The sequence below is a fragment of the Lepus europaeus genome, chromosome 2 (assembly GCF_033115175.1).
Source record: "Lepus europaeus isolate LE1 chromosome 2, mLepTim1.pri, whole genome shotgun sequence".
In the NCBI taxonomy this organism is placed as follows: domain Eukaryota; kingdom Metazoa; phylum Chordata; class Mammalia; order Lagomorpha; family Leporidae; genus Lepus; species Lepus europaeus.
In genome coordinates, this window is record NC_084828.1 from 145,540,806 (window position 1) to 145,565,777 (window position 24,972).

The 24,972-nt window shown below is 40.1% G+C and overlaps 2 protein-coding genes and 1 non-coding gene across 7 annotated transcripts in view; 2 read left to right on the plus strand and 1 right to left on the minus strand.

Annotated features, from left to right (window-relative positions):
• STAG1 (STAG1 cohesin complex component) overlaps positions 1-20,472 on the plus strand; it is a 362,716-nt gene extending 342,244 nt beyond the window's left edge. For 3 of the 5 annotated variants that reach the window (XM_062214286.1, XM_062214281.1, XM_062214278.1), the window contains 8 exons: positions 4,128-4,276; positions 4,647-4,775; positions 9,398-9,603; positions 12,061-12,235; positions 13,908-14,018; positions 14,977-15,091; positions 18,166-18,246; positions 18,331-20,470. In XM_062214286.1, the coding sequence (XP_062070270.1) occupies positions 4,128-4,276; positions 4,647-4,775; positions 9,398-9,603; positions 12,061-12,235; positions 13,908-14,018; positions 14,977-15,091; positions 18,166-18,246; positions 18,331-18,354 (990 nt within the window). In that variant the 3' untranslated portion in view covers positions 18,355-20,470. Of the gene's footprint in view, positions 1-4,127; positions 4,277-4,646; positions 4,776-9,397; positions 9,604-12,060; positions 12,236-13,907; positions 14,019-14,976; positions 15,092-18,165; positions 18,247-18,330 lie in introns of all 5 variants that reach the window. The other 2 variants (XM_062214273.1, XM_062214276.1) reach the window with 2 other exon arrangements.
• Positions 3,823-3,883, plus strand: LOC133752830 (U7 small nuclear RNA). Its single transcript, XR_009864980.1, has one exon. It is a non-coding gene; the product is annotated as a U7 small nuclear RNA (small nuclear RNA).
• Positions 20,473-22,893: 2,421 nt separating the features above from the next.
• The window catches only part of PCCB (propionyl-CoA carboxylase subunit beta), a 73,491-nt gene continuing 71,412 nt past the window's right edge, over positions 22,894-24,972 (minus strand). Inside the window, exons 14-15 of the mRNA XM_062214291.1 lie at positions 24,389-24,488; positions 22,894-23,185 (exon numbers count right to left, since the gene is read on the minus strand). Coding sequence (XP_062070275.1) covers positions 23,064-23,185; positions 24,389-24,488 — 222 coding nt within the window. The 3' untranslated portion in view covers positions 22,894-23,063. The remainder of the gene's footprint in view (positions 23,186-24,388; positions 24,489-24,972) is intronic.

Here is a 24,972-nt window from a genome sequence, read left to right on the forward strand (position 1 = left end):
GCTGTGTATTTGGAAGAAGTAATAGCCTTACCTAATGTACCCAAGATAACTGCTAGATTGTATATAAATGGTTAAAAATTAAAATTTTTAATAAAATATTTTTAAACCTTTTAGAAGAAGCCACAAACTTAAAATTTATTATTTTATATACATTTAGGCTTGTACACAAATCAGCATTTTTAACAAAAAAAGTTTTTGTAAAGAATGACAGCTTAGGGGAAAATATTTCCAAGCATATGTAACAAATCAATAGCAAAGATAAATAAACCCCACAGAAAAGTGAGCAAGAGGTACTTTTTAAAAGGCAGTTTTATAGAAGAGGAGTATTTTTTAATCTACTTTGTTTGAAAGAAAAAGTGACAGACATAGATCTTCTATACAGTAGATAATCCCCAGTTGCCCACAATAGCCAGCTGGACCAGGCCTAAGCCAAGAACCCAAAACTCAGACTGGGTCTCCTAAGTGAGTGGCAGGCACTCTAAAGTGTATGAGCTACCATCTGCTGCCTTCAAAGGGGTGTGTTAGCAAGAAACTGGATGAGAAGCACAGGAACCAGGATGCAAGTCAAAGTGCTTTGAGATGGAATGCAGGCATCCCAGGTAGCATCTTAATTACTACACCAGCTGTCCCATCCTTCAAGGCAGAATCTTAAAAACCAATAAACATGGAAGAGACACAGCTTTATTAAGAAGTAATGAAATAGAAGTTGAAACAAAAAGAAACTAAATGAATATTAAGTATGTGAAATAAATGGCATAAATGAATGTTAAGTATGTGCAAGAAATTGCTCTTGCCTTTTTGGAAGGTAATTGTGCAGTTCGTTTCAAAATTTAAGATGTATGAAAAAAAAGATGTATGTGAAGGTACTTCAAAATGTTTGTGGAAAAATGAGATTAAAAGATTCCTCTTAGTACAAAAGTATTTTTGGCCGGCGCTGTGGCTTAACAGGCTAATCCTCCACCTTGCGGTGCTGGCACACCGGGTTCTAGTCCCGGTTGGGATGCCGGATTCTATCCCAGTTGCCCCTCTTCCAGGCCAGCTCTCTGCTGTGGCCCGGGAAGGCAGTGGAGGATGGCCCAAGTCCTTGGGCCCTGAACCCACATGGAAGACCAGGAGAAGCACCTGGCTCCTGGCTTCGGATCAGCGCGATGCGCCGGCCGCAGTGGCCATTGGAGGGTGAACCAACGGCAAAGCAAGACCTTTCTCTCGGCCGGCGCCGTGGCTCAACAGGCTAATCCTCCGCCTTGCGGCGCCGGCACACCGGGTTCTAGTCCCGGTCGGGGCACCGATCCTGTCCCGGTTGCCCCTCTTCCAGGCCAGCTCTCTGCTGTGGCCAGGGAGTGCAGTGGAGGATGGCCCAAGTGTTTGGGCTCTGCACCCCATGGGAGACCAGGATAAGCACTTGGCTCCTGCCATCGGAACAGCGCGGTGCGCCGGCCGCAGCGCGCTACCGCGGCGGCCATTGGAGGGTGAACCAACGGCAAAAGGAAGACCTTTCTCTCTCTCTCTCTCTCACTGTCCACTCTGCCTGTCAAAAAAAAAAAAAAAAAAAGACCTTTCTCTCTGTCTCTCTCACTATCCACTCTGCCTGTCAAAAAAAAAAAAAAGTATTTTTGAAATCCATGTATAGTTTTTCCCTAATAAGCATTTCCATGAACTTTTTCTTTTAATAATACTGTTGTGTTTATTTTTATTTATTTGAAAGACAGAGACAGAAATCTCCCATCTACTCGTTCACTCCCGAAATCGCATCAATAGCCAGGCTGAACCAAGCCAAAGCCAGGCGCTAGAGACTCAATCTGGGTCTTTCATTTGGATGAAGCCATCACATTCTGTCACCTAGGGTATATGTTAGCAGGAAGCTAGAATCTAGAGTAGAAGCTGAATCTAGAGTAAACTTGAACCCAGGAACTCTGATATGGGATAGGAACTTACATAGAGTGTCTTTAACTGCTAGGCCAAATGCCCACCCCTCCATGAACTTCTTAATGGAAAAAGCTATATATCGATTTCAAAATCTTTTCTGCACTAAAAGAAACTTGTTTCCATTTTTCTATGAATTTCCTCAAGTATCCTCATATTCTGTGTAGAAACTAATAATTTTTTCAAAGATTTATTTATTTATTTAAAAGTCAGAGTTACACAGAGAGAGGAGAGGCAGAGAAAGATAGAGAGGTCTTCCATCCAATGGTTCACTCCCCAGTTAGCCGCACAGCCAGAACTACACCGATCAGGAGCCAGGAGCTTCCTCCCGGTCTTCCCATGTGGGTGCAGAGGCCCAAGGACTTGGGCCATCTTCTATTGCTTTCCCAGGCCATAGCAGAGAGCTGGACAGGAAGTGGAGCAACTAGGTCTCAAACTGGCGCCCATATGGGATGTTGGCGCTTCAGGCCAGGGTGTTAACCCACTGTGCCGCAACACCAGCCCCAGAAACTAATAATGAACTTTTTTGAAAAATAGCCAAGTTCTAAACAGAATACATAGTATTCTACCATTTATTTAAAAATAGAAACTTTATATGTAATGTGTCTAAACTGGTCTAAAGAACTTTTAGACCTTTGAGGCTGATTACCTTTAGAAAAGAGTGGTATTTGGTAGAAGAGAGAAAGGCAGATTTTTACTTTGATATTCCTTTGATTGTTTGCAATGAAATGAATTATTGTAGAGCCTGTGCTGTGGCATAGAAGGTTAAGCCTCCGTCGGCATCCCATATAGGTACCAGTTCAAGTCCCAACTGCTCCACTTCTGATCCAGCTCCCTGCTAATGCACCTGGGAAAGCAGCAGAAAATGGCCCAAGTACTTGGACCCCTGCACCCACATGGGAGACCCAGAAGTGGTTCCTGGCTCCTGGCTTCGGCCTGGCCTAGCCCCGGCCATTTCAGAAGTAAACCAGCAGATCGAAGATTCTTTATCTCTATCTTTCAAATAAATTAATAAATCTTTAAAAAAAATACTCATTTTAAATGTAAACTTTAAAATTTAAAGCTGTTGTGTGAGCAGCTGTATGTGAAAACATTTTTAAATTTTTAACAATTTATAAACAATTATCTGTAAATAAAGTTAAATATCTAGAAGACCTGCTCCCTCTGTTAATGACGCAGTAAGTACTTCTGGCCCATCCATTGCTATAAAAACCTGAAAAAATAGACAACATGTTAAAAATGTGCAACACAGGAGCTGTTTCAATGATGATGTGATTAAATTGAATTCAGAGCTAAGGAAATGAAAAAATTAAATGTAAAAAATACTTCTCAGGACCTTTGCCATAAAGGGAATCAGAAGTGGTTTGGTAGCTGTCAGAGGAAATGGGGTTAAGGTTAGGGGGATATTTAAGATGTCAGAGGAAATGGGATTAAGAAGGTTAGGGGGATATTTAAGATGCATGCCTCCAGGAGAGAAGTAGATGCAGTAGAGAGCAGTAAGCACAGAAGCAAAACTGCTGAGTAGGTAAATGTTTTTGTTGAAATCAGAACAGTTCACCCCAGTTAATAGGAGGAAAGGAAATATGTGTAGATACAATCAAAATTCCTAGATTTGGTGGTCAAACGATTGCGTTTATATTATCTAGTATTCTGAGGTTTTGTCATTGTTGCTATTTTGACAGAATATATGTAATTGATAAAACCCCACTGTCCAGTTTAAGAACTTTTTTTAGTGTATCTTGTTAATGGGTGGGAAAAAAACCATAGCTCCATATACCAAATAATCTCTTTACATAATATTCTTGTCTAGGATATAGTAAATGAAAAAAAAGTTCTGAATGCTGCATTTCATATATTATCTTTCTTGTAAAATAATAACAATATAATAGATGTAAACAGCCATGTTACATCTGTTTTCAAATTGTCTAGCAGGATTTTCGATTTTCATCAGAAAGCCCACCCCATACAGAAAAAAATACCAATTTCCTCTCTGCATTTATACCACTAACACAAAAGTCAACTCAAGAAACTAGTAATAGATGACCTGAAGTAAGTGAATAAGAATGCTATAGTAAAATTCAGGGAGCAAACACATTTCATCATATGCGTTTATATTTCTAAATAACCTATTTGAAAAACAACTTTATTACATTTAAATATTTAGAATATTTCTTAGCTATATTTTTCCCTCTCTTTTTATACAGTTGTTTAATGAACTTGTCCAAGAGCAGGGTCCCAACCTTGATAGGACATCTGCCCATGTCAGTGGCATTAAAGAATTGGCACGTCGCTTTGCCCTTACATTTGGACTCGACCAGATCAAGACACGAGAAGCAGTTGCAACACTTCACAAGTGAGTGAGATAAATTCTTTGTTATATAGAATCTTGTTTACTGGACTGTAACTGAAACAACTGTTTTTTTTTCCCCTATTTTTAAAGTGACAAATGATAGAATTTTCAAGTTAACAAGAACTTTAGAGATTCTCAGCTTTTAAGTTTTAATTTAAAAAACATTTACTTAAACCAATACTCCAACTTACAGTTTTGTACTAGAAATGTATGCAACTATATAATAAATTCTACCAGTTCATTATCAGATGTTACTATCTTTACTGCTGATTTTACTATCTGAGCAAATGTTTTGTGATTTTAGCCCATTGAGAGAACTGTATTAACTATATTAACTATCTGGAAAATAAGATGCTGTTTTATTTTACTTCAGGGATGGCATAGAGTTTGCTTTTAAATACCAAAATCAGAAAGGACAAGAATATCCACCTCCTAATCTGGCTTTTCTTGAAGTATTAAGTGAATTTTCTTCTAAGCTTCTTCGACAGGACAAAAAGACTGTGTAAGTTGCATGTTGCAAAAGAAGTGTTCTTTGCAATGACACTGTTGAAATTTTAAATGTTTCTTTTTTGAAAAATCTGTAATCCTCTAGATATAATTACTACTGATAATTTCAGCTCTGATAGTTTGCTTTTAGGAACTAGAGTTTCTGTTTCCACTGCTCACCTTTCATTACCTTAGAATCTGCAAGATGAAATTAAGCAGGAGAAAATAGTTTCTAACTGATAGTAAGGAGGATCAGTTGTAATAATATGCTAAATAAATAGAAATTTAGAGAGATAACTAATGATTATGAATATAAGTGATAGTTCTAAGGAAAGATGTTGACTTCACATTAGTCAGAAAGTATTTATTAAGCCCCTAATATTGTTGGGGACTGTTCTAAAACTTATGTTCCATTTTTGTTTTTTAATTTATTTATTTGCAGGAGACAGACAACTCCCATCTGGTGGTTCACTCTCCCAAATAACTGTAAATAATTCCTCATACAGGAAGCCAGGAACTCAGTCTCTGGGTCTTTATCTTATATGGGTGGCAAGGACTCAACTAGAGCCATTACCAGCTGCCTACTAGGGTACACGTTAACAGGAAGTTGGAGTCAGGGCAGAGCCAGGACCTGAAACCAAGCACTCCAATATAGGATAATACTGTCACAGGTGGTATCTTAACCCTAGGCTAAATGCCTGCCTCTAAACTTAGGAAGTTCTTAATGCAAGGGGACACAAGGGCTTTAGGTATTAAAATGAGATAATATGATAGAGAACAATGGGCGTTGAATATCTGTGGGAGTAGAATGGTTTGGAAAGTTTTTGATATAAGCATTTATAGCTATACATTCTCCTCTGAATTCTGTTTTAGCTGAGTACCTCTAAGTTTTGTCATGTTGCCTTTCAAGCTTCATTTATTTTGAAGTGCCTTCTCATTTCACTCATTATTTCTTCTTTAAGCTGTTGGTTATTCAGAAATATTGTTCAATTTTCACTTATTCATGAATTTCTGAATTTTCCTTCTGTTACTGATTTCTGACTTCATTGTGGTCAGAAATCATGCATGGTGTGATTTTAATCCTTTAGGATTAAATCCTGAGGTTTGTTTTATGGACTAACATGATCTGTCCTGCAAAGAATGTATATTCTGTTGTTGGCTGGAATTCTATTATCTATATGTCTGTTCAGTCTAGTTGGCTTGCAGCTTTGTTTATAATATTTTTTCAGGTCTTCTATTTTCTTGTTAATCTTTTGCCTAGTTGTTCTATTATTGAAATAGAGTATAAACTTACCTTTTAATTACACTTTTCCATATTTCAGATTTATTCTAACTTAATTATAAGGAAATACAGAAACTTTATTTATATAACTCCATTTCCTCCTTTTCATTTTTATCATGCTATTATTGTTATACATGATCATCTATATTTGTTACATTGTTGATTTTTTTTTAAAAGGTTATTTATTTATTTGAAAGTCAGTTACACAGAGAGAGGTCTTCCATCCGATGGTTCACTCCCTAATTGGCTGCAACAGCCAGAGTTGCGCCGATCCGAAGCCAGGAGCAAGGAATTCCTCCCCATCTTCCCATGTGGGTACAGGGGCCCAATGACTTGAGCCATCTTCTGCTGCTTTCCCAGGCCATAGCAGAGAGCTAGATCTGAAGTGGAGCAGCTGGGACTCAAACCGGCGCCCATTTGGGATGCTGGCTGCAGGCAGTGGTTTTACCACTACACCACAGCACTAGCCCCAATACATTGTTATTATTACTTGACATAACTTTGTCTTTTACAGAATCTGATAGTAGAAAGGAAAGCAAATACATATTTATAGAGTTTGTAATGTTAGCCTTCCACTTCTGGTTTCTCTTAATTTTTTCTTGTGCATTTAGATTACTGTGTGGTTTCATTCTCCTACTAATACAACTTTTCTACCACTCACCTCTTTTGTGATTATTGATATTTACATTTCTATGTTATTGGCCCAACAATACAGCAGTACTGTAAACATAGTGTTTTATACAGTTGTTTTTTTAAATCAGTTAAGAAAAAAAGTTAAATATGCAATTATATAGTCTTTTATAACAATCTGTGTATACCTTTCTTGGTACTCTTTGTATAAATTCACATTTCCTTTTTGGTGTCATTCTCTTTTAGCTTGAAGAAATTCCTTTACTATTTCTTTTAAGGCAGGTCTGTAGGAAGAAATTGTCTTTTATTCATCTGGAAGTGTGTTTTCTTTAATGTTGAAATAGTTTTACTGTACATGAGATCCTTGTTTGCTAGGTTTTTACTTTCTTTGTTTTTGACAGGCAGTGGATAGTGAGAGAGACAGAGAGAAAGGTCTTCCTTTTTGCCGTTGGTTCACCCTCCAATGGCAGCTGTGGCCAGCGCATCATGCTGATCCGAAGCCAGGAGCCAGGGTGTTTCTCCTGGTCTCCCATGGGGTGCAGGGCCCAAGGACTTGGATCATCCTCCACTGCCTTACCCGGGCCATAGCAGAGAGCTGGCCTGGAAGAGGGGCAACCGGGATAGAATCCGGCGTCCCAACCGGGACTAGAACCCCGTGTCCGTGTGCCGGCGCCACAAGGTGGAGGATTAGCCTGTTAAGCCACGGAGCCAGCCGCTAGGTTTTTACTTTTAGCACTCTGACTGTCATCCTACTGCCTTGTGGTCTTCACTGGGTCTGATGAGGAGTCAGCTCTTGGTTTTATTGAGTTGCCTTTGCATAAGATTTACTTTACTGTTACTCTTTCATGGTTAGCTTTGGCTCTCAGCATTTTTCCTATGATGCATTTGGATGTGAATCTCTGCATTTATCCTGTTTGGTGTTTATTAAGCTTTGTGGATGTGCAAATTAATATTTTTGATCAAATGTGGAAAATTTTTAGCCATTATTCTAAATTTTCTTGTGCTCCCTTCTCTCATTTCTTAGTATTCCCATTACATGTCATTGCACTTAATGGTGTCCCACATTCCGCTCAGATTCTGTTCCTTTTTCTTCATTCTTCTCCTTCTTCCTTAGTTCTGCATAATTTCTTGATATATTTTGTAGTTTGCAAATCATTTCCTTGGCCAACTCAGACCTTCTGTTAAGCCCCCCTATAATGCATTTTTAATTTCCATTATTGTACTTTCCAACTGCAGAAATTTTATTTTGTTCATTTGTCTTTAATTCATATTCTCTATCTGATGAGGGATTATTATCACAACTTCTTTTAATTCCTTTGGTATGGTTTTCTTTAGTTCTTTGAATGCATTTATAATAATGTCTTTGAAATGTTTGCTCAAGGTTCTATTGCTTCTTTCCCTATCTGTATATCAACTTTCTTTGTATCTTAATTTTTTGTTGGAAACTGGACATGTCAGATAATATATTGAAAATATATTATGAAATAATTGAACTCTTGATTCTGATTCCCTTCCCACCTCAAGGTTAATGTTATTGTTAATTATTTCTCCATTTGGCTGGAGCTGAGCCAATCCAGAGCCAGGACACAGGTGCAGGAGCCCAAGCACTTGGGCCATCCTCCACTGCACTCCCGGGCCACAGCAGAGAGCTGGCCTGGAAGGAGGGCAACCGGGACAGAATCTGGAGCCCCAACTGGGACTAGAACCTGGTGTGCTGGCGCCGCAGGCGGAGGATTAGCCTATTGAGCTGCGGCGCTGGCCTATGCTCCTTCCTTTCAAGATATCCCTGATCTGAGAACTAGAGAGAGGAGTCAACATCATCTTTCTCCATGTGCTGTGTGACATCAGGACAATTTGCAAAGGCTTTAAATTACTTTTATCATTTTTACCAGTTGAATAGCTGTGTTCCTGGGTAGGAGGTTTCCAGCCTCCTCGCTCTAGCATTCTAGAAATCCTTTTCTGGTTGGAGCGCTTTAAAAGAAAACAGAGGGGCTGGCGCTGTGGTGCAGCAAATTAACGCCCTGACCTAAAGCACTGGCATCCCATATGGGTGCCAGTTCTAGTCCCGGCTGCTCCTCTTCTGATCCAGCTCTCTGCTATGGCCTGGGATAGCAGTAGAAGATGGCCCAAGTCCTTGGGCCCCTGCACCCACGTGGGAAACCCGGAAGAAGCTCCTGACTCCTGGCTCCTGGCTTCAGGTCAGCACAGCTCCGGCCATTGCAGCCATCTGGGGAGTGAACCAGCAGATGGAAGGCCTTTCTCTCTGTCTCTACCTCTCTCTGTAACTCTGTCTTTCAAATAAATAAAATAAATCTTTAAGAAAAAGAAACAAAAAACTGAGAGAGTGGGTTGGTTAGCTGCTTGGAATACCTACATCCCATATCAGTAAAACTAATATTTTATTAAAATTAAACTTCTGATTTTTTATTTTTTATTTTTTTTTATGTTTAAAAGCAAGGGAAGAACTATGTGAAAGAGTACACACACACATACACACACATATACTTGTAATGCATTCTCTTGTTTAAAAGTGCCCTAGGAATATGTGAAGCAAAATTTTAAATTCGTAATCCCTCCCTTTCCAAGGGTGACCACTGTGAACATTTTAATGTGTGTCTTTAGGTATTTTTAGAACCTAAAAGAAGAGTCTCAGGTTAAGCAAAATTAAATAAGTGATGCATGAACTGCTTCTCTGAAAATCACTGCTTTTTCTTTTGTGTTTCTAGGCATTCATATCTAGAGAAATTCCTTACTGAGCAGATGATGGAAAGGAGGGAAGACGTCTGGCTTCCACTAATCTCCTATAGAAATTCCTTAGTCACTGGTGGTGAAGATGATAGAATGTCAGTGAACAGTGGAAGTAGCAGCAGCAAAACCTCCTCAGTAAGGAATAAGAAAGGACGACCCCCACTTCATAAAAAACGAGTGGAAGGTAAGTCTGCTTTTCCCCCATGAAATGAATACTCTCCCTGATTTTATAGAGATAGATAAATGGCAATCTGTTAATGCAAGATAGTACTGTTGAGGTGCATGATTTCCTTGTATATTTGATATATAAGGAGATGTTCGAGCATTATGGTTGGAATAGACAGCGTTCAACACTGTTACTCAGATTTTACACAGAAGACCCAAGACTTAGAGAATTTCAATCACCCTATGCAAGGAGTCATCAAAAAGTTCATGGAAAATGCTTACTATGAAAAAATTCTGCATGGACTTTAAAAATGTATTAAAAACTTTTATTTCTATTTTTTTTCCAAACTTTTTGAAGTCCCCTTATATAATTCACTAATGAAACAGTGTTACCATTTTCAAGATTGATAAGAAGCATACATGGACAAGATAACCTAATTTGTTATAAAAAAAAAAAAAAACTTTCTCTGTGTCCATTTTAAATTTACAGAGTAACTATGAAAGAGTGCATTCCCAGGACCCTTAGGCAGCTGAGTTTCATCTGTTTGGAATGAAGAGAACATCTCAAGCATGTTTTCACTGAGGAATTTTTTAAGGGTTAGAGTATGCAAGAACAGTGAATTCTTTCTGAAGTTACTCATTAAGTTTCTACCAAGCACTTTTCTTAGAACTGTGCTATGAGCTGCAGATTAGGAGTTAATGAGGGGCCCACATTGTGGCTCAGTGGGTTAAGCGACCATCTGCAGTACTGGCATCTTCCATGGGTGCCGGTTCAAGTCCTGGCTATTCCTCTTCTGATCCAGCTCCCTGCTAATACACCTAGGAAAGCAGCAGAAAATGCTCCAAGCACTTGGGCTCCTGCCACTCACATGGAACACCTGGATGAAGCTCCTGGCTTAGGCCTGGCCCAACGCTGGCCATTGTCGCTATCTGGGGAGTGAACCAGCAAGTGGAAGATCTCTGTCTCTCTCTCTCTCTCTCTCTGTAGCTATGCCTTTCAAATAAAATAAATAAATCCAAAAAGGGGGAGAGGGGAATGAATGAAAGTGTTCATATGCAGATGGTGAGATAGAGAAGAGAAACAGGCAATGTGAGTTTCAGTGTGGTAAGATCTCTGATAGGTCAAACAGGAAGCTTTGGGAACATAAAGAGAATAAACAGTTCTTTAATGACTTTAGAAAGATTTTCAGATAAAGATGACATGGAGTAGAAAGCCAGCAGGTGAGTTTACTAGGTTAAGAACTAAACTCTTTTGACCATGAAACTTTACATATGGCACAGAATAAAAGTTTTGAGTTAAATGTTGAAAGAAAAGTGGTAAGAATAGAAAATGTTAAATATGTCTTTGTTGATTAGGAAGAGATTCAACAGTTAACTTCAGATCAGTGGAATGAGCAGAGATTGGGTAGGTAATTTCAGAGACAGAAAAAACAATTCAGAAGGTATATATGTGTCTGACAAAATATTGGAAACCTGAAAAATACACAGAGAGAGATGGAATGCTAGATAGCAAAAGGGGAACCCAACAACACACATCTCTGCCAGACTCTTCTCCCTCTTCCTCCCCCTCTCCCTCTCCCTCTCATTCTGCCATTCAAATAAATAAATCTTTTAAAATATTTTGAATTTTTATATGTAGAAACTTCACAGCTAATGCAGTATTTTAGCAGAATGGTTTAAGCATGTAAATAATGCTTTAATCTCAATCTTTAAATATAATTACAGAAATAACATGCACATGACAAATTACCTGCTGATGCAGGTAGTATGTAGCTAAGTTCTAAGTAAGAATGGTTATAAAAGTGAACTTCAGAAAGTTGGTATTAAAATTGAATTAAAAGATAATGTGCATTTTCCATGAACTTGTTGAGATCCTCTCATATTTCCTCTAGAAGTTAAGAGAATGGTAAGTGGGGACTAGGTGGGGTGATCGGAGAAGGCTTCCCTGAAGGACTGAGAACATGAAAACAGCTAGCCTCTCAGCCCATCTCCACATGTTCTTTCTCCGGTGACCGGTGTCCAGTTGTGCAAGGGAATTTGCTGATATCTCTGTAAAAACTAGCTAGACCCTAAGTGCTGCATGGGGCCCCTCTGAGCTCCAGGAAATAAGCTGTTTGTAGCTTGAGCAAAGCAAGCTTGGAAAAGGCCCCATTTTCCCCTCCTAGGGAAGATGCATCCTCAGAGATACAAGGGCTTTGAAGAGAGGATGATGTGAGAATAGCTAAAATTTGATGGTTATGTATATCACCTCATTGGATCTTTACAACCTGTAAGTGTAGACACTGATATTCCCGTTTTATATGAGGAAACTGAACTTTGGAAGTTTAATGACTCATGCAGTTATTCAAGTGAGTGGTTGAACTGGGATTCAAAGTAGGCAGTCCAACAGCAAAGCCCCACTCTTCAAGTCTGTGCTGTAACTGCCTCCAGAGTCTACTCTGTCCGTGATATTGTGAGTTTACTGGAATTTTTACAGATGAGAGTCTGGACAACACATGGCTAAACAGGACGGAAACCATGATCCAGACTCCTGGCCCCCTGCCAGCACCACAGCTCACATCTACTGTGTTGCGGGAGAATAGCCGGCCCATGGGAGAGCAGATTCAAGAACCTGAGTCTGAACATGGTTCTGAACCAGACTTTTTACACAAGTAAGTAGTAGAAATTTGTTTTCTTGGCATAAAACCTTTAACTGTTAAAGTATAGCCATTTAAGACACCTGTTCATCAGAGCATATTGTTGGTCAGTTTGTGAGAAAACAAAGCCACAAATAGAGGATAGTTATATGAGAAGATGTGTGAGAGTCTGCGTGTACTGTTAAGGAGGTCAGTGATTCAAAGTTCACAGGTCGGCCGTTATGTGTGGTATCTGACTAAGTGCTAATTTCAGTTGCTGTTTGCATATTCATTGGACAGGACTATTTCTTTGCAAAGAAACCCAGGAAGATAATGCAGGCTGCTTTTTGGCAAGAAAGCCTGCAAGAACCTCTGCTAGTTTGTCAGTAGTCTCACCACCATATACTGTATTACCTGACAAATTCTGAAGACATGTGCTCTCTGAGAATCAGTGTCTTAATCTTTTCCCCAAACTGGCAATTAAAATGTTTTCTAGTATGAACTTTGTTGTAATTAAAGAGAAGGTAGGGTCATGGGATGAGTTGTGCTATAGAAATCTTAACTTTTTATTGTTTTTCCATCCAGCTTTGAAATTCTCCTAGCTCCTCACTTAACGTTTCTATGAAGAGGGTAATGCTATGAATTATTCTGATGGATAAGAGAATTCTCACTTAAAACTCAGCAGATTTAGTGTGTTGAAAATGGATACACACAGTATTAGAAGTATTCAGATCCTGGGTTTTCATCAGACATCTTTGTGCTAAAGGATCTGCCTTCTTTCAGAGTTGAGAATAATCATTGTCAGCCATTGCATAACTGTGTGATCTTTTGCTACTGAGTTTTGTAGAAGGTGGTGTTCCTTATGACCAGTATTAGAAATGGGAGACCTCACAGGTATCCCTACTCTTCCTACAGGATGGGTTCTCTCCTTGCTTGAGCAACCTGTCTTACCTCATGACCTTGCTATTTTTCAGCCCCTTTTAGCCCAGACCTGTTTTTTTCCCTGTTCTTGGTATTTGGTCTGATGAAGGTAATAGCCCTATATGTTAAAAGGGCAGATAGTTAGAACATCATGCAACTGATTAGATATGTTAAAAATCACTAAATTTCACATCTCATAAAATTCCAAGAGGCATGTTTAGGCATGTCTCCTCCACATGCCTACAAGTATAGAGTACAAGTAAAGATTTGACTTTGGCCATTTGGAGGGGGTGAAACCAACAGAAGGAAGACCTTTCTCTCTGTCTCTCTCTCTCACTGTCCACTCTGTCAAAAAAAAAAAAAAAAAAGATATGACTTTGTAGGGATTGAGAAAAAATGTGGTAAACCTTTCCTTATTCAACTCTGGAGAGCTTTCAGCTTTCAGACAAGTGTCATTTCTATCCTCAATGGTTTACTGCCCAGGCAGTTCACTTGTGAGGGGTCAGTAGCCCAAGACTGAGGTCTGAAAAGCACGCTTGTTTGGCAAGAGACCTTGGGGAATAAGACTGCCGGTTTACCATTTAGCAACTAACCCCAGCCAGCTTTTCTTAGCTACTTAGGTGTCTCTTTGAGCAACTTCATGCCTTTTTCACAACTGCACTGGAATAAGTCCAGCTAATTCCCCAGCTGGGGATTAAGTCAGCCAACTATAACTCTTTCAGCATGAGACTGATTCGCTAAATTCTTAATCTGCTACTATAAAATGAATAATAATACCCTCTCTTAGTCCTCAGATGCAGATCTCTTGGTTAGGCCAGCCAAAGTTAGAAGACTTAAATCGGAAGGACAGAACAGGAATGAACTACATGAAAGTGAGAACCGGAGTAAGGCATGCCGTGTAAGTGTTAAGAACATAACTATGTGAAGCTGGTCATTTTGTGAAAAGACTAGGACACCGCTAACATTCAGTCTCTCAGAGTTAAAATTGTAATTATGCACCGAAAAGGATGGGAATGATTCTGAGGCTTTCAGCATTTTGAGTCCTAGTCCCTGCCACCACCAGCTAGCTACATGGCTTCAGGCAAGCTCTAAAACAACTGTACCTCAGGTTCTAAAGGACTTGTTGCACCTTTCCACTCTTCCCTTTCTTCCCCTCCCCCCATCCCTGCCCCACTTCTTTTATCGAGATCCTGGGTGCCTAACCAGACCCTTCTCAACTCCTCGCAATGCAAATGGCAAAACAGATGAGCTGCACAGGGCAGCTATGAAACAGATAAGAGGAAGAGCCCCCCTACTTTTCCGCCAGCTGCCTCCTATACCCCCACACCCCTAACCCCCAGCAAATTCCCTCCTAACCAGATAAATGTGCCCTTCGTTTAGTCTCACACACTCTCTGCACGAACAGACTGTCACCAACCTCTGCTTCCAGTAAAGCAACCTGTCTCTGTTGAGGTTGGTCTCCCTCTCCTTTTTCCGTCACTCCTTTCTAGGGGTATGAAAGGCCTGAACCCTGAGCTATCCCAGACCTAATAAGTTCCTCATTTGTTATATAAAGATAATAGTACCAAAAAGATTTCTGAGCACAGACACATAGCTAAATACATGTTATTTTATATTAACATACACACACACAAATTCTCCATTGTTACTTAATTATACTTACTATAATTTGAGATGAAATCTTTGAATCAAAGGAATGATTAATTATCTTGGAGTTTGGTATCATAATTTATGTAGCCTGTAAATTATAATTAGAAGGCATGCATTCATTGGTTAAGAGTACTAATTAAGGAAGTCCCAAGAGCCCAGATTGGATGAGTCTGAACAGCTGTCTAACTATACATTTTCCTTACCAGTCGAGGTCTAATGGAGGAAGATGCTGAACCCATCTTTGAAGATGTGATGATGTCATCTCGGAGCCAATTAGAAGATATGAATGAAGAATTTGAAGACACCATGGTCATTGATCTGGTAAAGAAAATTATTATACTTTTCTTACATTAAAGTATATGAGGCATTTGTGTAAGATGATGCTTTTATTCTCAGAACCTGTTAGAGGAAGGCTGTGGTAAGGAGGAGGTTACATTGACCAGTAGTGGACAAAAGGATTAGCTTATGTGATTTTCAAGCCTGCTTTCAAAGAGGTCATATTTTGAATTCTCACAATAAGAGAAGTTACTTTCTTTTTATCTTGTCTAAAAAGAGCTCACACCAAATTTGTCTTTCAGCATAGTGTACTTTTAATTGGAGTCTAACAATATATACTCTTTACAACCAAATGCAGAATATGGAACCTTTTGGTATAAGAAGACATGTTTAAGATAAGGAAATTTGAATGTGGACTAGGTGTGAGTGATAGGAATTATTTTTCAGGAGGGCATTTAGCCTAGTGGTTAAGATGCTAACATCCCATATTGGAGTGCCTGGGTTCAGTTCCTAGCTCTAGTGTCAATTCCAGCTTCTTTTCAGTGCAGACTCTGGAAGGCAGCAGATGATGGTTCATGTCATTGGATTCCAGCTACCATATCAGAGATTTGGATTGAGTTTTCTGAATCCTGGTTCAGGCCCAGCACTAGCCACTTCTAATATTTAGGGAGTGAACCAGAAGATAGGAGCAACCTCTGTCTCTCTGCCTCTCAAAAAAACTTTTTAGTATATTTTTTTTTTCAAGAAAAGTAATATATAGTGGTTGTTTTTAGTTTAGTTTTTTTTTTTAAGATTTATTTATTGATTTGAAAGAGTTACACAGAGAGAAGAGAGAGAGAGAGAGAGAGAGAGAGAGGTCTTTTATCTGATGGTTCACTCCCCAATGGCCAAAGCTGCGCTGATCTGAAGCCAGGAGCCAGAAGCTTCTTCTAGGTCTCCCACGTGGGTGCAGGGGCGCAAGGACTTGGGCCATCTTCTACTGCTTTCTCAGGCCATAGCAGAGAGCTAGATAGGAAGTGGAGCAGCTGGGTCCCGAACCGGCACCCATATGGGATGCTGGAGCTTCAGGCCAGGGCATTAACCCCCTGCGCCACAGCACCAGCCCCAAGGTTTTTTTGTTTTTTTTTTTTTAATTTTTATTCAGGAGACAGATCTTCTATCCACTGTTTCACTCTCCAAATGCCCAAAATAGCAGGGGCTGGGCAGGTCAAAGCTAGGAGCCCAGAACTTAATCAGGGTCTCCCATGTTGATGGCATGGACCCAACTCCTTGAGCCATTACCTGCTGCCTCCAACAGTGCACGTTATCAGGGGGCTAGAATCAAGTGGAGTCAGGATTTGAACCCAGGCATTCCCATGTGGAATGTGAACATCCCGAATGGCATTTTAACGGTTCAGGTCAAACGCTTACCCCAGTGGTCTTTTTTTTTTTTTTTTTTTTTTTTTTAATAAATTTTCATCTGAGCCAGGCATTTAGCCTAGTGGTGAAGCAGTCTGCATTACACACTGGAATACCTAGGTTCCAAACCCAGCTCCAGCAAACTGACATGGCTTCCTGCTAAAATGCACTCTGGGAGGCAACAGTGATGGATTAAGTAACTGGATTCCTGCCACTTGTTTGTATTTTATTTATTTATTTTTTTTGACAGGCAGAGTGGACAGTTAGAGAGAGGGAAATTTGGATTAAGTTCCCAACTCCCAGCTTCAGTACTGGCCAGGAACTGTTGTGGCCATTGGGGAGTGAACTTGCAGACAGGAGTACCCTCTCTTTCTTATCTCTTATCTCTCTCTCCGTCCCTCTTCTTCTCCCTCTCAAGTAGATAAAATGTAAAAAGTTTCCATCACTGATCGATAATATTGAATTATTTATAGGTAAAATGACACAGAAAAGAGAAAAACAATGATGAGACTTGATGAAACAAGATTGGCTAAATGACAGTTGTATGAATGAATGGGTACATGGAAGTTCATCATACTCCCTTTTTCTGTGTATTAATTTGCTAGGGCTACGATCAGACTGGGTAGCTTTAACAAGTTTTCTCACAGTTCTTTCTTAGATGAAGGTGTCAGGGTTGACTTCATTGTTAGGTGTCCCTCCTTGGTTTATAGATGGTTGCCTTCCTTTGTCTTCATATGGGTTTTCCTATATGTGTGTCTCTTCCAGTAAAGACACCAGTTATAGTTGATTAGGGCCCACCCATGTGAACTAATTTTACTTTAATTTTCTCGTTAAGAGCCCTCTCTCCAGGTACTGGAAGTTAGGACTTCAACATAGGGAGTATATAATACAGCTTATAACATTTTGCTTTATATGTTTTGAATTTCCAAAAAAAAGTTTTTGTAAGAAATACAAATGATATCATGCTAGTCTGATCTGTAACTCCTGTCCCCGCCCCCACTTTTCCATCCATCTGCCTTGGGGAATTCACCAAGATTTACCATCTAGTATTGATCAATTTTGTTATTGTCTTATGATTTGAATGCTCTGTGTGTATAAGCACAAAACATTTGTGTGCATTTACATGTTCAGCTTATTCTTTAGAACTTGAAATCCCTTTTTTTCTATGCATGAAAAAAGTCAAAATTATTTGAGGTATTCTTTTTTTCTTTTCTTTTTTTTCTTTTTTGATAGGCAGAGTGGATAGTGAGAGAGACAGAGAGAAAGGTCTTCCTTTTTGCCGTTGGTTCACCCACCAATGGCTGCTGCGGCCTGCTCATTGCGCTGATCCAAAGCCAGGAGCCAGGTGCTTCTCCTGGTCTCCCATGTGGGTGCAGGGCCCAAGGACTTGAGCCATCCTCCACTGCACTCCCGGGCCACAGCAGAGAGCTGGCCTGGAAGAGGGGCAACCAGGATAGAATCCGGCGCCCCAACTGGGACTAGAACTCGGTGTGCCGGCGCCACAAGGCGGAGGATTAGCCTGTTAAGCCACGGCGCCGGCCTATTTGAAGTATTCTAAAAAAAAAATCTATGCTTCATTAAAAAGTCAGATTCTCTTTTTCCTTTTAAAACTGACCCTTAGTTCTGTATATTTATAATACTGTCAGAAATATTAGCTGATTGATAATACATTGCTTTAAGGATCTCTGGAAAAAAAAAAGTAACTGATTTCTCTTTTTTAGCCCCCATCAAGAAACCGGCGAGAGCGAGCTGAACTGAGGCCAGACTTCTTTGACTCTGCAGCTATCATAGAAGACGATTCAGTAAATGTTCATAACTGCTCTTTTTAATGGTTTCTGTATCCTGCTTATGCATGAAATTAATAATTGTGTTTCTCATTTTTCTAGGGATTTGGAATGCCTATGTTCTGAAGTCTGAAGAAAATTTACAAATCTGGAACTCTATTATTTAGAGCTAGAGGCCTATATACTGTGATAGCTTGTATGGGGGAAAAACACTTTTGATGTGATCTGATTTGTTTTTTAATCAAATGATTAAGGTCAATCCTTTTTGCAGTGACAGAGAAGAGGAGCATGTAAATTACCCAAGGGAATGTTGGTGACTGTCACCTCAGAAAGACTGACCTGAAAAATCATTTGTGTCCTAATATTGGACTGATCCCAATACAGACGTGTGTGTTTTTCTGGAGGAAGGAAGAAATTTTAAATTTTTAAAACAGCTGTCAAGATAATACACTGTTATACACCTGTTTTATGAAAACTCAGCATTGAGTAAAAAAAAATATTTTTAACTTTATTTTCCTGTTGTACAATTTAAAAACTGTTTTAACATTTTGCCTTTTTATGTTTTAAAAGCTAACCATTTTTATTAAACCTATGAGTAATCAACTCATCATAACTGATGAAGAGTGTTTTGGAGCTCACTGGATTTGGTTGACCTTGTGGAACAGAGAATATGGAGGAACAGAACATTGACAAGCTAAGATGAGATTCTGATGTAGTGCATATCTGCCAAAAACCACACACCCTCTGGATATGGATATGAATTCCCAGATTTTATATACTCTTGAATAAAAAGGTTTATTTTTATTTATAAGTGGGCATAAAATAAGAAATGTCCATGCAGCCATTTTCCAACAGATGCTGTACACTGTTCATTTTATATAGAATAGGGAGATTCAAATACAGTGCATTTTCTATTGGTATTTGTTCTGTGCATTTTTAGCAACTTCTACCAGCAAATAAAGTATTCTCAGTAAAACAAAAATGGTTCTCAAGTTATCAGTTTGCTGTTTTTACCACCTATTTCATGTCCTGCCAAATTCAAGTTATACAGACTTCTGTTTTCTTACAAAGGTAATCATGAAAAATCCTTTGCCATTCAAAAGTAATTAAGTGTAACATAACTGTGTCTACTTCCCATGCATTTAATACCCTTATGCGCTAATTTTGTGAATTAAGTTTACCACTTATAGAAATATGTGCTGCATAGAAGTCTGTGCTTAGAAGGTAAAGTTCCCAAGCTTACCTTAAAATACAGCTACACTTCAGTGTTAAATGTGCATATTAAGAATAACTGTTTGGGGAAAGAAATTATGAATCTTCAGGACAGTCTTCAGTGGTTTAGCATTACATTCTGCTTAGACTATTGACTTGCTGCTGTAGTTTTTAAAAGCCCACTTAGTTTCTTCTTTTCCCATTTTTTAAAGGTAAGCCTCAGAATTTCCAAAGCAGTCCACCCACAGCTGTTTCTGGGCTGGTTTTTAAAGTAACTGCAAACAGAATCATGAGGCTTTCCCTTTTTACCAAAAATGAAAAGCATTTTTTTAAATTCTGTGCATCAGTGACTATCTTTCATGTGGGAAAGCAAACGGATGATTTTATTCATCCTTTTAGTAAACAGATACAAAACAGATTTTTCTCAAAATTTGTACAGTTCTGAAAAAACTTGGTCACCAAAAATGTTTTATCTGCTAATTCAGCAATTCCTAGGATCCAGTTAGGGGAGCAGGGGGGTCTCACTTTTTCCCAAAAATGTGGACTTCATTGCTGTAAGTAAAACAACAGGAATGACTGGACTGTCCACTCCGGCCCTGTTTGCCTGTGGTTCTGGCCAGGGAACAAGCCATGAGGTGCCATGGTACCTATAGACTGACCCTTTGACAGTCGTGTGGAAAACCAGTGCTTAGAAATACAGACCACCATGCAACAAGAACAAAAAAGGCTTAATATCTACTCCAATGGGTTTCCAGTTCAGTTTGAAGTCAATCAGATTTTTGTATTTTCAGTGTCTCCTTGATTGGTTTTGCTAGTAATTCTGTAAATTGTACATTTGCAATATGAGGTTTTTTTTCCTTTTGTACAATTTGAAACTGATGCTTCACCTTTCCTTTAATAAACTATTCAAAATCAGGCTTGTGGTAGTCATCCTATTGTTCTAGGTAAAGCTCTAAAGAGACCATTTCTGTCCTCTTGAGAGAGGTTTGCTCTTTCAGATAATTTGTTAAATGATGGCAAGATTAACATATTAGTGAGGTATTTTTGTTTTTCATTTTGTTTTTTAAGAAAAAAATTGAGGACTAGCTCCCTAGTTTTCTTTCATTCCTTGGCCTTCACTGGAGAGAAGGACAATGAGTAGTCCCAATTATCTGTAGTTTCAGAGGGAGTCTCTTAAGTTTTAGATGCAGCAGAGGACATTTGTCTGTCGACTGAGTCCTTCCTCTGCCTAAGGTCCAGACAGTGGGCTTGGGCATGGTTTGTTCCCAGCAGTGACCTAGATTTTACATAGCCACCAAAAATGAGGGTTTTTCTTGCCATTGTTACCAGGTACCCCTGACTATTTAAAGTCACACCCTACACACTTCATGGGCCTTCCTGTGTCCTTTGGGCTGCGTTCATTATGTGGCCAAAGTGGCCTACACAGAAAAGGCGGAGTTATAGGAGATAAATCAGCAAGAGGGGAACAGCAAAGAGGAGAAGGTGATGAGAATGGGTCTGTGACAGCTCATCTTAAAGGCTGCAAGCTTATTAGACCAGTGCTCTTCCAGTGACTTTGTTTTGGGGCAGGCTCACAGATCTCTCAGCCATGACTGGACTATGACTCCATATTGTCCTGCTCCCAGAAGAAGAGTCCATCAGTCAGGAATCATGTCTTCATTCATCGGAAACAGATGTGGTGCCTGCTCCAGCTTTTCATACCAGACCTCTAAGATTCGGGTTGTGCTCCTGAAGTTTGACTGCTTTGCTCTGTGGAGGGGTCTCCATCAGGTACCACATTTTAAGAGCATCTTTCTGCTTACAAGGACACTGTGGAGGTATTTTCACCATCCAAGACAACAGGTCAGAACCTCACTGAGGATGCTACTGGGATGTACCACATAAGACACAGACCCACTGCACATCAAGTGGCCATAGCTCTTGCTTGGAATGGTAGGGCTCTCATGCTGATATGAGAAGCACAGAGCCTGAGAACCAATAGTTTCTGCTAAAAGAATAAAGCCATAGCTCATCTGTCAATCAGGTGAAGTCTCAGCTGGTACACTGACTCCATCAAGAGTGGTTAACTCATGTGTGAGTGTCCTTTACAGGCTTATGACTTAAGCATCAGCACCAGAGAAGAGCACCAGCGGCTCCAGAGGAAGAGAACTGGGCTGGGGAAACCAAGACATGGTCAAAAGAGAAGCTAGAAGAATCTTTCACAACACAAGTGGTTTCTAAAAGGCACTGGAAGGCTGCTTGGTGGCAAAATGATGACTGATTCTGTTTGCACTGCTGTGTAGCAGATTCATGTATGAGGTAGGAAAGTTTTCCAAATTTAGTGACCTCTTTAGGGTCTTTGAATAGACCACCACTTCTCTCACCTCCACTCTTATATCAGGACCCTGTAAGTTGATCCACTGCCTCATCAGTTGAGTGACAGTTTCAATGTTAGAACAAAGGCTTGGAGTCTTACATGTCTGGGTTCAAATCCCAGCTTCACCACTCAGCTGTATGGATTGAGAGAAACTGGGTACTTAACACAAGGACAGATCAAGCAATACCCTATCAGTATTTCCTACCTCTACCACCACTCACAACATATTTTCTACTCTCAGTTTAAAGATAGATACTTGTCAGCCGTCTGCTGTGAACCCAAGTGGTTTTTATTACAAAATTTACCATTTTTCCTTTTCCCTTTAAGGTAAGTGCACCAGTTGGGAAAGGCATTCTGTACGACAGCCAAAGAGGATTTCAGCTGCCACCATTCTCAAGGTAGCCTGTGGTCCACTTGACAAAGCATCCCAAGTCTTGCAGCTTTGTGTTTCTTTGGCCAGGTGGGTTTCTGGAAGAGACTTTCCCCATTATTTACGGCTTCCCAGATGCATCTGACCCAAGTGCTTTCCTAGCCTGGTTCCTATACCATCTTGGAGCAAGTCAGACATGAGCCCTTCTCAGTGTCCATATTTTGCCACCTGGTGAAACACTTGGACTCTTTAAAAAAAAAAAAAAAAAAGGTACCATGCCTTGTGTGGACCAGAATAGTGGCATCATTAAAGCAGGGTCCAAATCCTGGCATGGCTGATGTCAGAAACTGGATTGCTCAAGCAATCTTGAGCTGCTGAGCCATGTGATGACCAACCTCAGTGCTGCTTCAACCAAGAGGTCTCTAAAATCCCCAAAGTCTGCCATCACCCTTTTCCCAATTTCCAGTGGCTCATCGTGTTTCTGATGGTTTTGCGCTAGGTGGCAAGGAAGAATACAAAGAACCTCTGGCCAAAGACAGTCTCTGCCACTAGGAGCCCACTACTTAGGAATGTAAGAAAAAAATACAAGGCAAACAAGAAACAAGTTTTAAAAGACTAGACTGCTGCAAAAGTACTCAAAAGATGGCGATGAGTAAGGAGGTAAGATGCTTTAAAGATAACAACTTTTTTTTTTATTTCTACCATAAAAAAATGAAATACTCAAAAATATCAATTAAAATTTTTAATAAAGCAAAAAATTTTACAATAAGGCATGAAAGAAATGCTTCTAGAATTTAGTAATCTTGGCCACAGGTTTCATGAATACAAAAGGTCAGATGGGGTGTATGAATGGTCAGACAGTAATTTTAGCTCTTGGTTCATTCTTCTTTGATTTGTTTACAAGGGAATATTTGCATGTTTCCTCCAAGGACGATGTACTTTCTTGCTAACCAAGACATCCAGGTCACGGCAGATACGGGCACGAGTGGTAGAAGGCTGGATGATGTCATCTACAAACCCTGTTGGAGCACAGAAGAGGAGGAGATTATCTGCATCCCCAGATGATGCCATCCCTACCCCGCCTGGGCACCAACTTGGAGCCAACAGTGTGAGCAGGATCTAACCTAATAACAGGCTAGGCCCTGTGCACCCTCCCCTGGATTCCAGAGCAATGATTGTTCTGGAAGATCCCCATCTTCTGGCCTAGGAGCATCTGGCAAGTAAAGGAAAATGTGACACCACCACCCCACCACCACCACCCCCATGCCTCCCCTGACCAGAAAAATTGAGAAGTATCTGTTTTCAAAAGGGGAGCCATAACAACTCTGTCATTTCTGTCCCCAAATGCTTCCCCCATCAACAGGTAGATTGTTTCCTTGGTGCTGTAACTTTAACCAATAAAATGTTGCAAAAATGACACTGTGCAACTTCTAAACCTAGGCCTCAGGGGTCTTGCAGCTTTTCCTTGCCCTCTTCTCTTGGGAAACCATGTTTGGAAGCCTGCCTTAAGGATGACAGGCCACCTGGAAAGAGTCTAGCTAACAGCCAGCACCTACCAATGGGTAAGCTATGCCATCTTAGACTGTCAAGATCCAATCTAGCCATCAGATGACTATAGCTTCAAGAGTGATTCCAGGCAAAACCAAAATAGCCACCCAGCTCAGCTCAGACCAAAGTGTTGACCCTCAGAACTACAAGTAAGAAAAAAGGTAAGTCTGTGGTGAATTTTTACTAATTTAGCTACCTTGGCAGTGTTGTTTGGATTCCAGTAACCAAAGCTATCTATATAGGCTCTGTTATCCTTAAGTAATGATTGTCCTACTCCTCACTTGCCAACAGATTACAAGACAAGGCTGTTACATGAGACTTCGGAGATAAAGAATAAGCAGCTGACCAAAGAAGTGGACAAAACCACCTTCCCAGGACTGGTACTGTGGCATGGCAGGTGGAGCTGCCATCTGCGGAACCAGCATCCCATTAGTGCCAGTTGGAGTTCCTGCTAATGCACCTGGGAAAGCAGCAGAGGATGGCACAAGTACTTTGGCCCCTGCACCCATGTGGGAGACCCAGAAGAAGCTCCTGGCCCCTGGCTTTGTCCATTTAGAGAGTGAACCAGCAGGTGGAAGACTCTTTCTCTCTCTCTCCCTCTCTCTGTAATTCTGCCTTTCAAATAAATCTTAAAAAAAAAAAAAAAAAAAAAAAACCTTCCCGCAGTCTCCTACCTCTCACTGCTGCAGGAAAAGGGTTGGCAAACTTCTCGATGTATTCTGCCTGAGCAGCCTCCACATTTTCATGGCCTTTGAAGATGATCTCCACAGCACCCTGTCACGAGAGGAGTTAGTGATCTGCTGAAAGTCCCCAACCAGAAAGAACTTCAATGCACTATCACTGTGTGACTGGGAACTTCTTGGTAAATCACAGTATACTGGAGAGAAATGCTAGCTGCAAAGGCCAGAGCACTGCTTAGAGCTGACCGAGACTCTAGGGGCTGCAATTCAAGATGCTTAGTTATGGCCTCCATCAGAGGCAGGCCAGGCAAAATCATTAGCTGCTCTCCTTAAATACCATCCTACCCTCACCATTTGCAAGCATTCTTCCTGGTAGCCAAGTTGTTTGCCTATTTTCCTTTTTCCTTTATCCTGAACTCAGAGAACACAATTCCGTGGCCAGAGAAGGACGGATTAAACTGAAAATCTAAAAGAATTGGCCCTCAAGTCAAAAAACCTGTAAGTCAAGTCTGGGAGTTACTTGATTCCACCCAGCAGCTATTTTTTTTTTCAACTTTTATATAATAAATATAAATTTC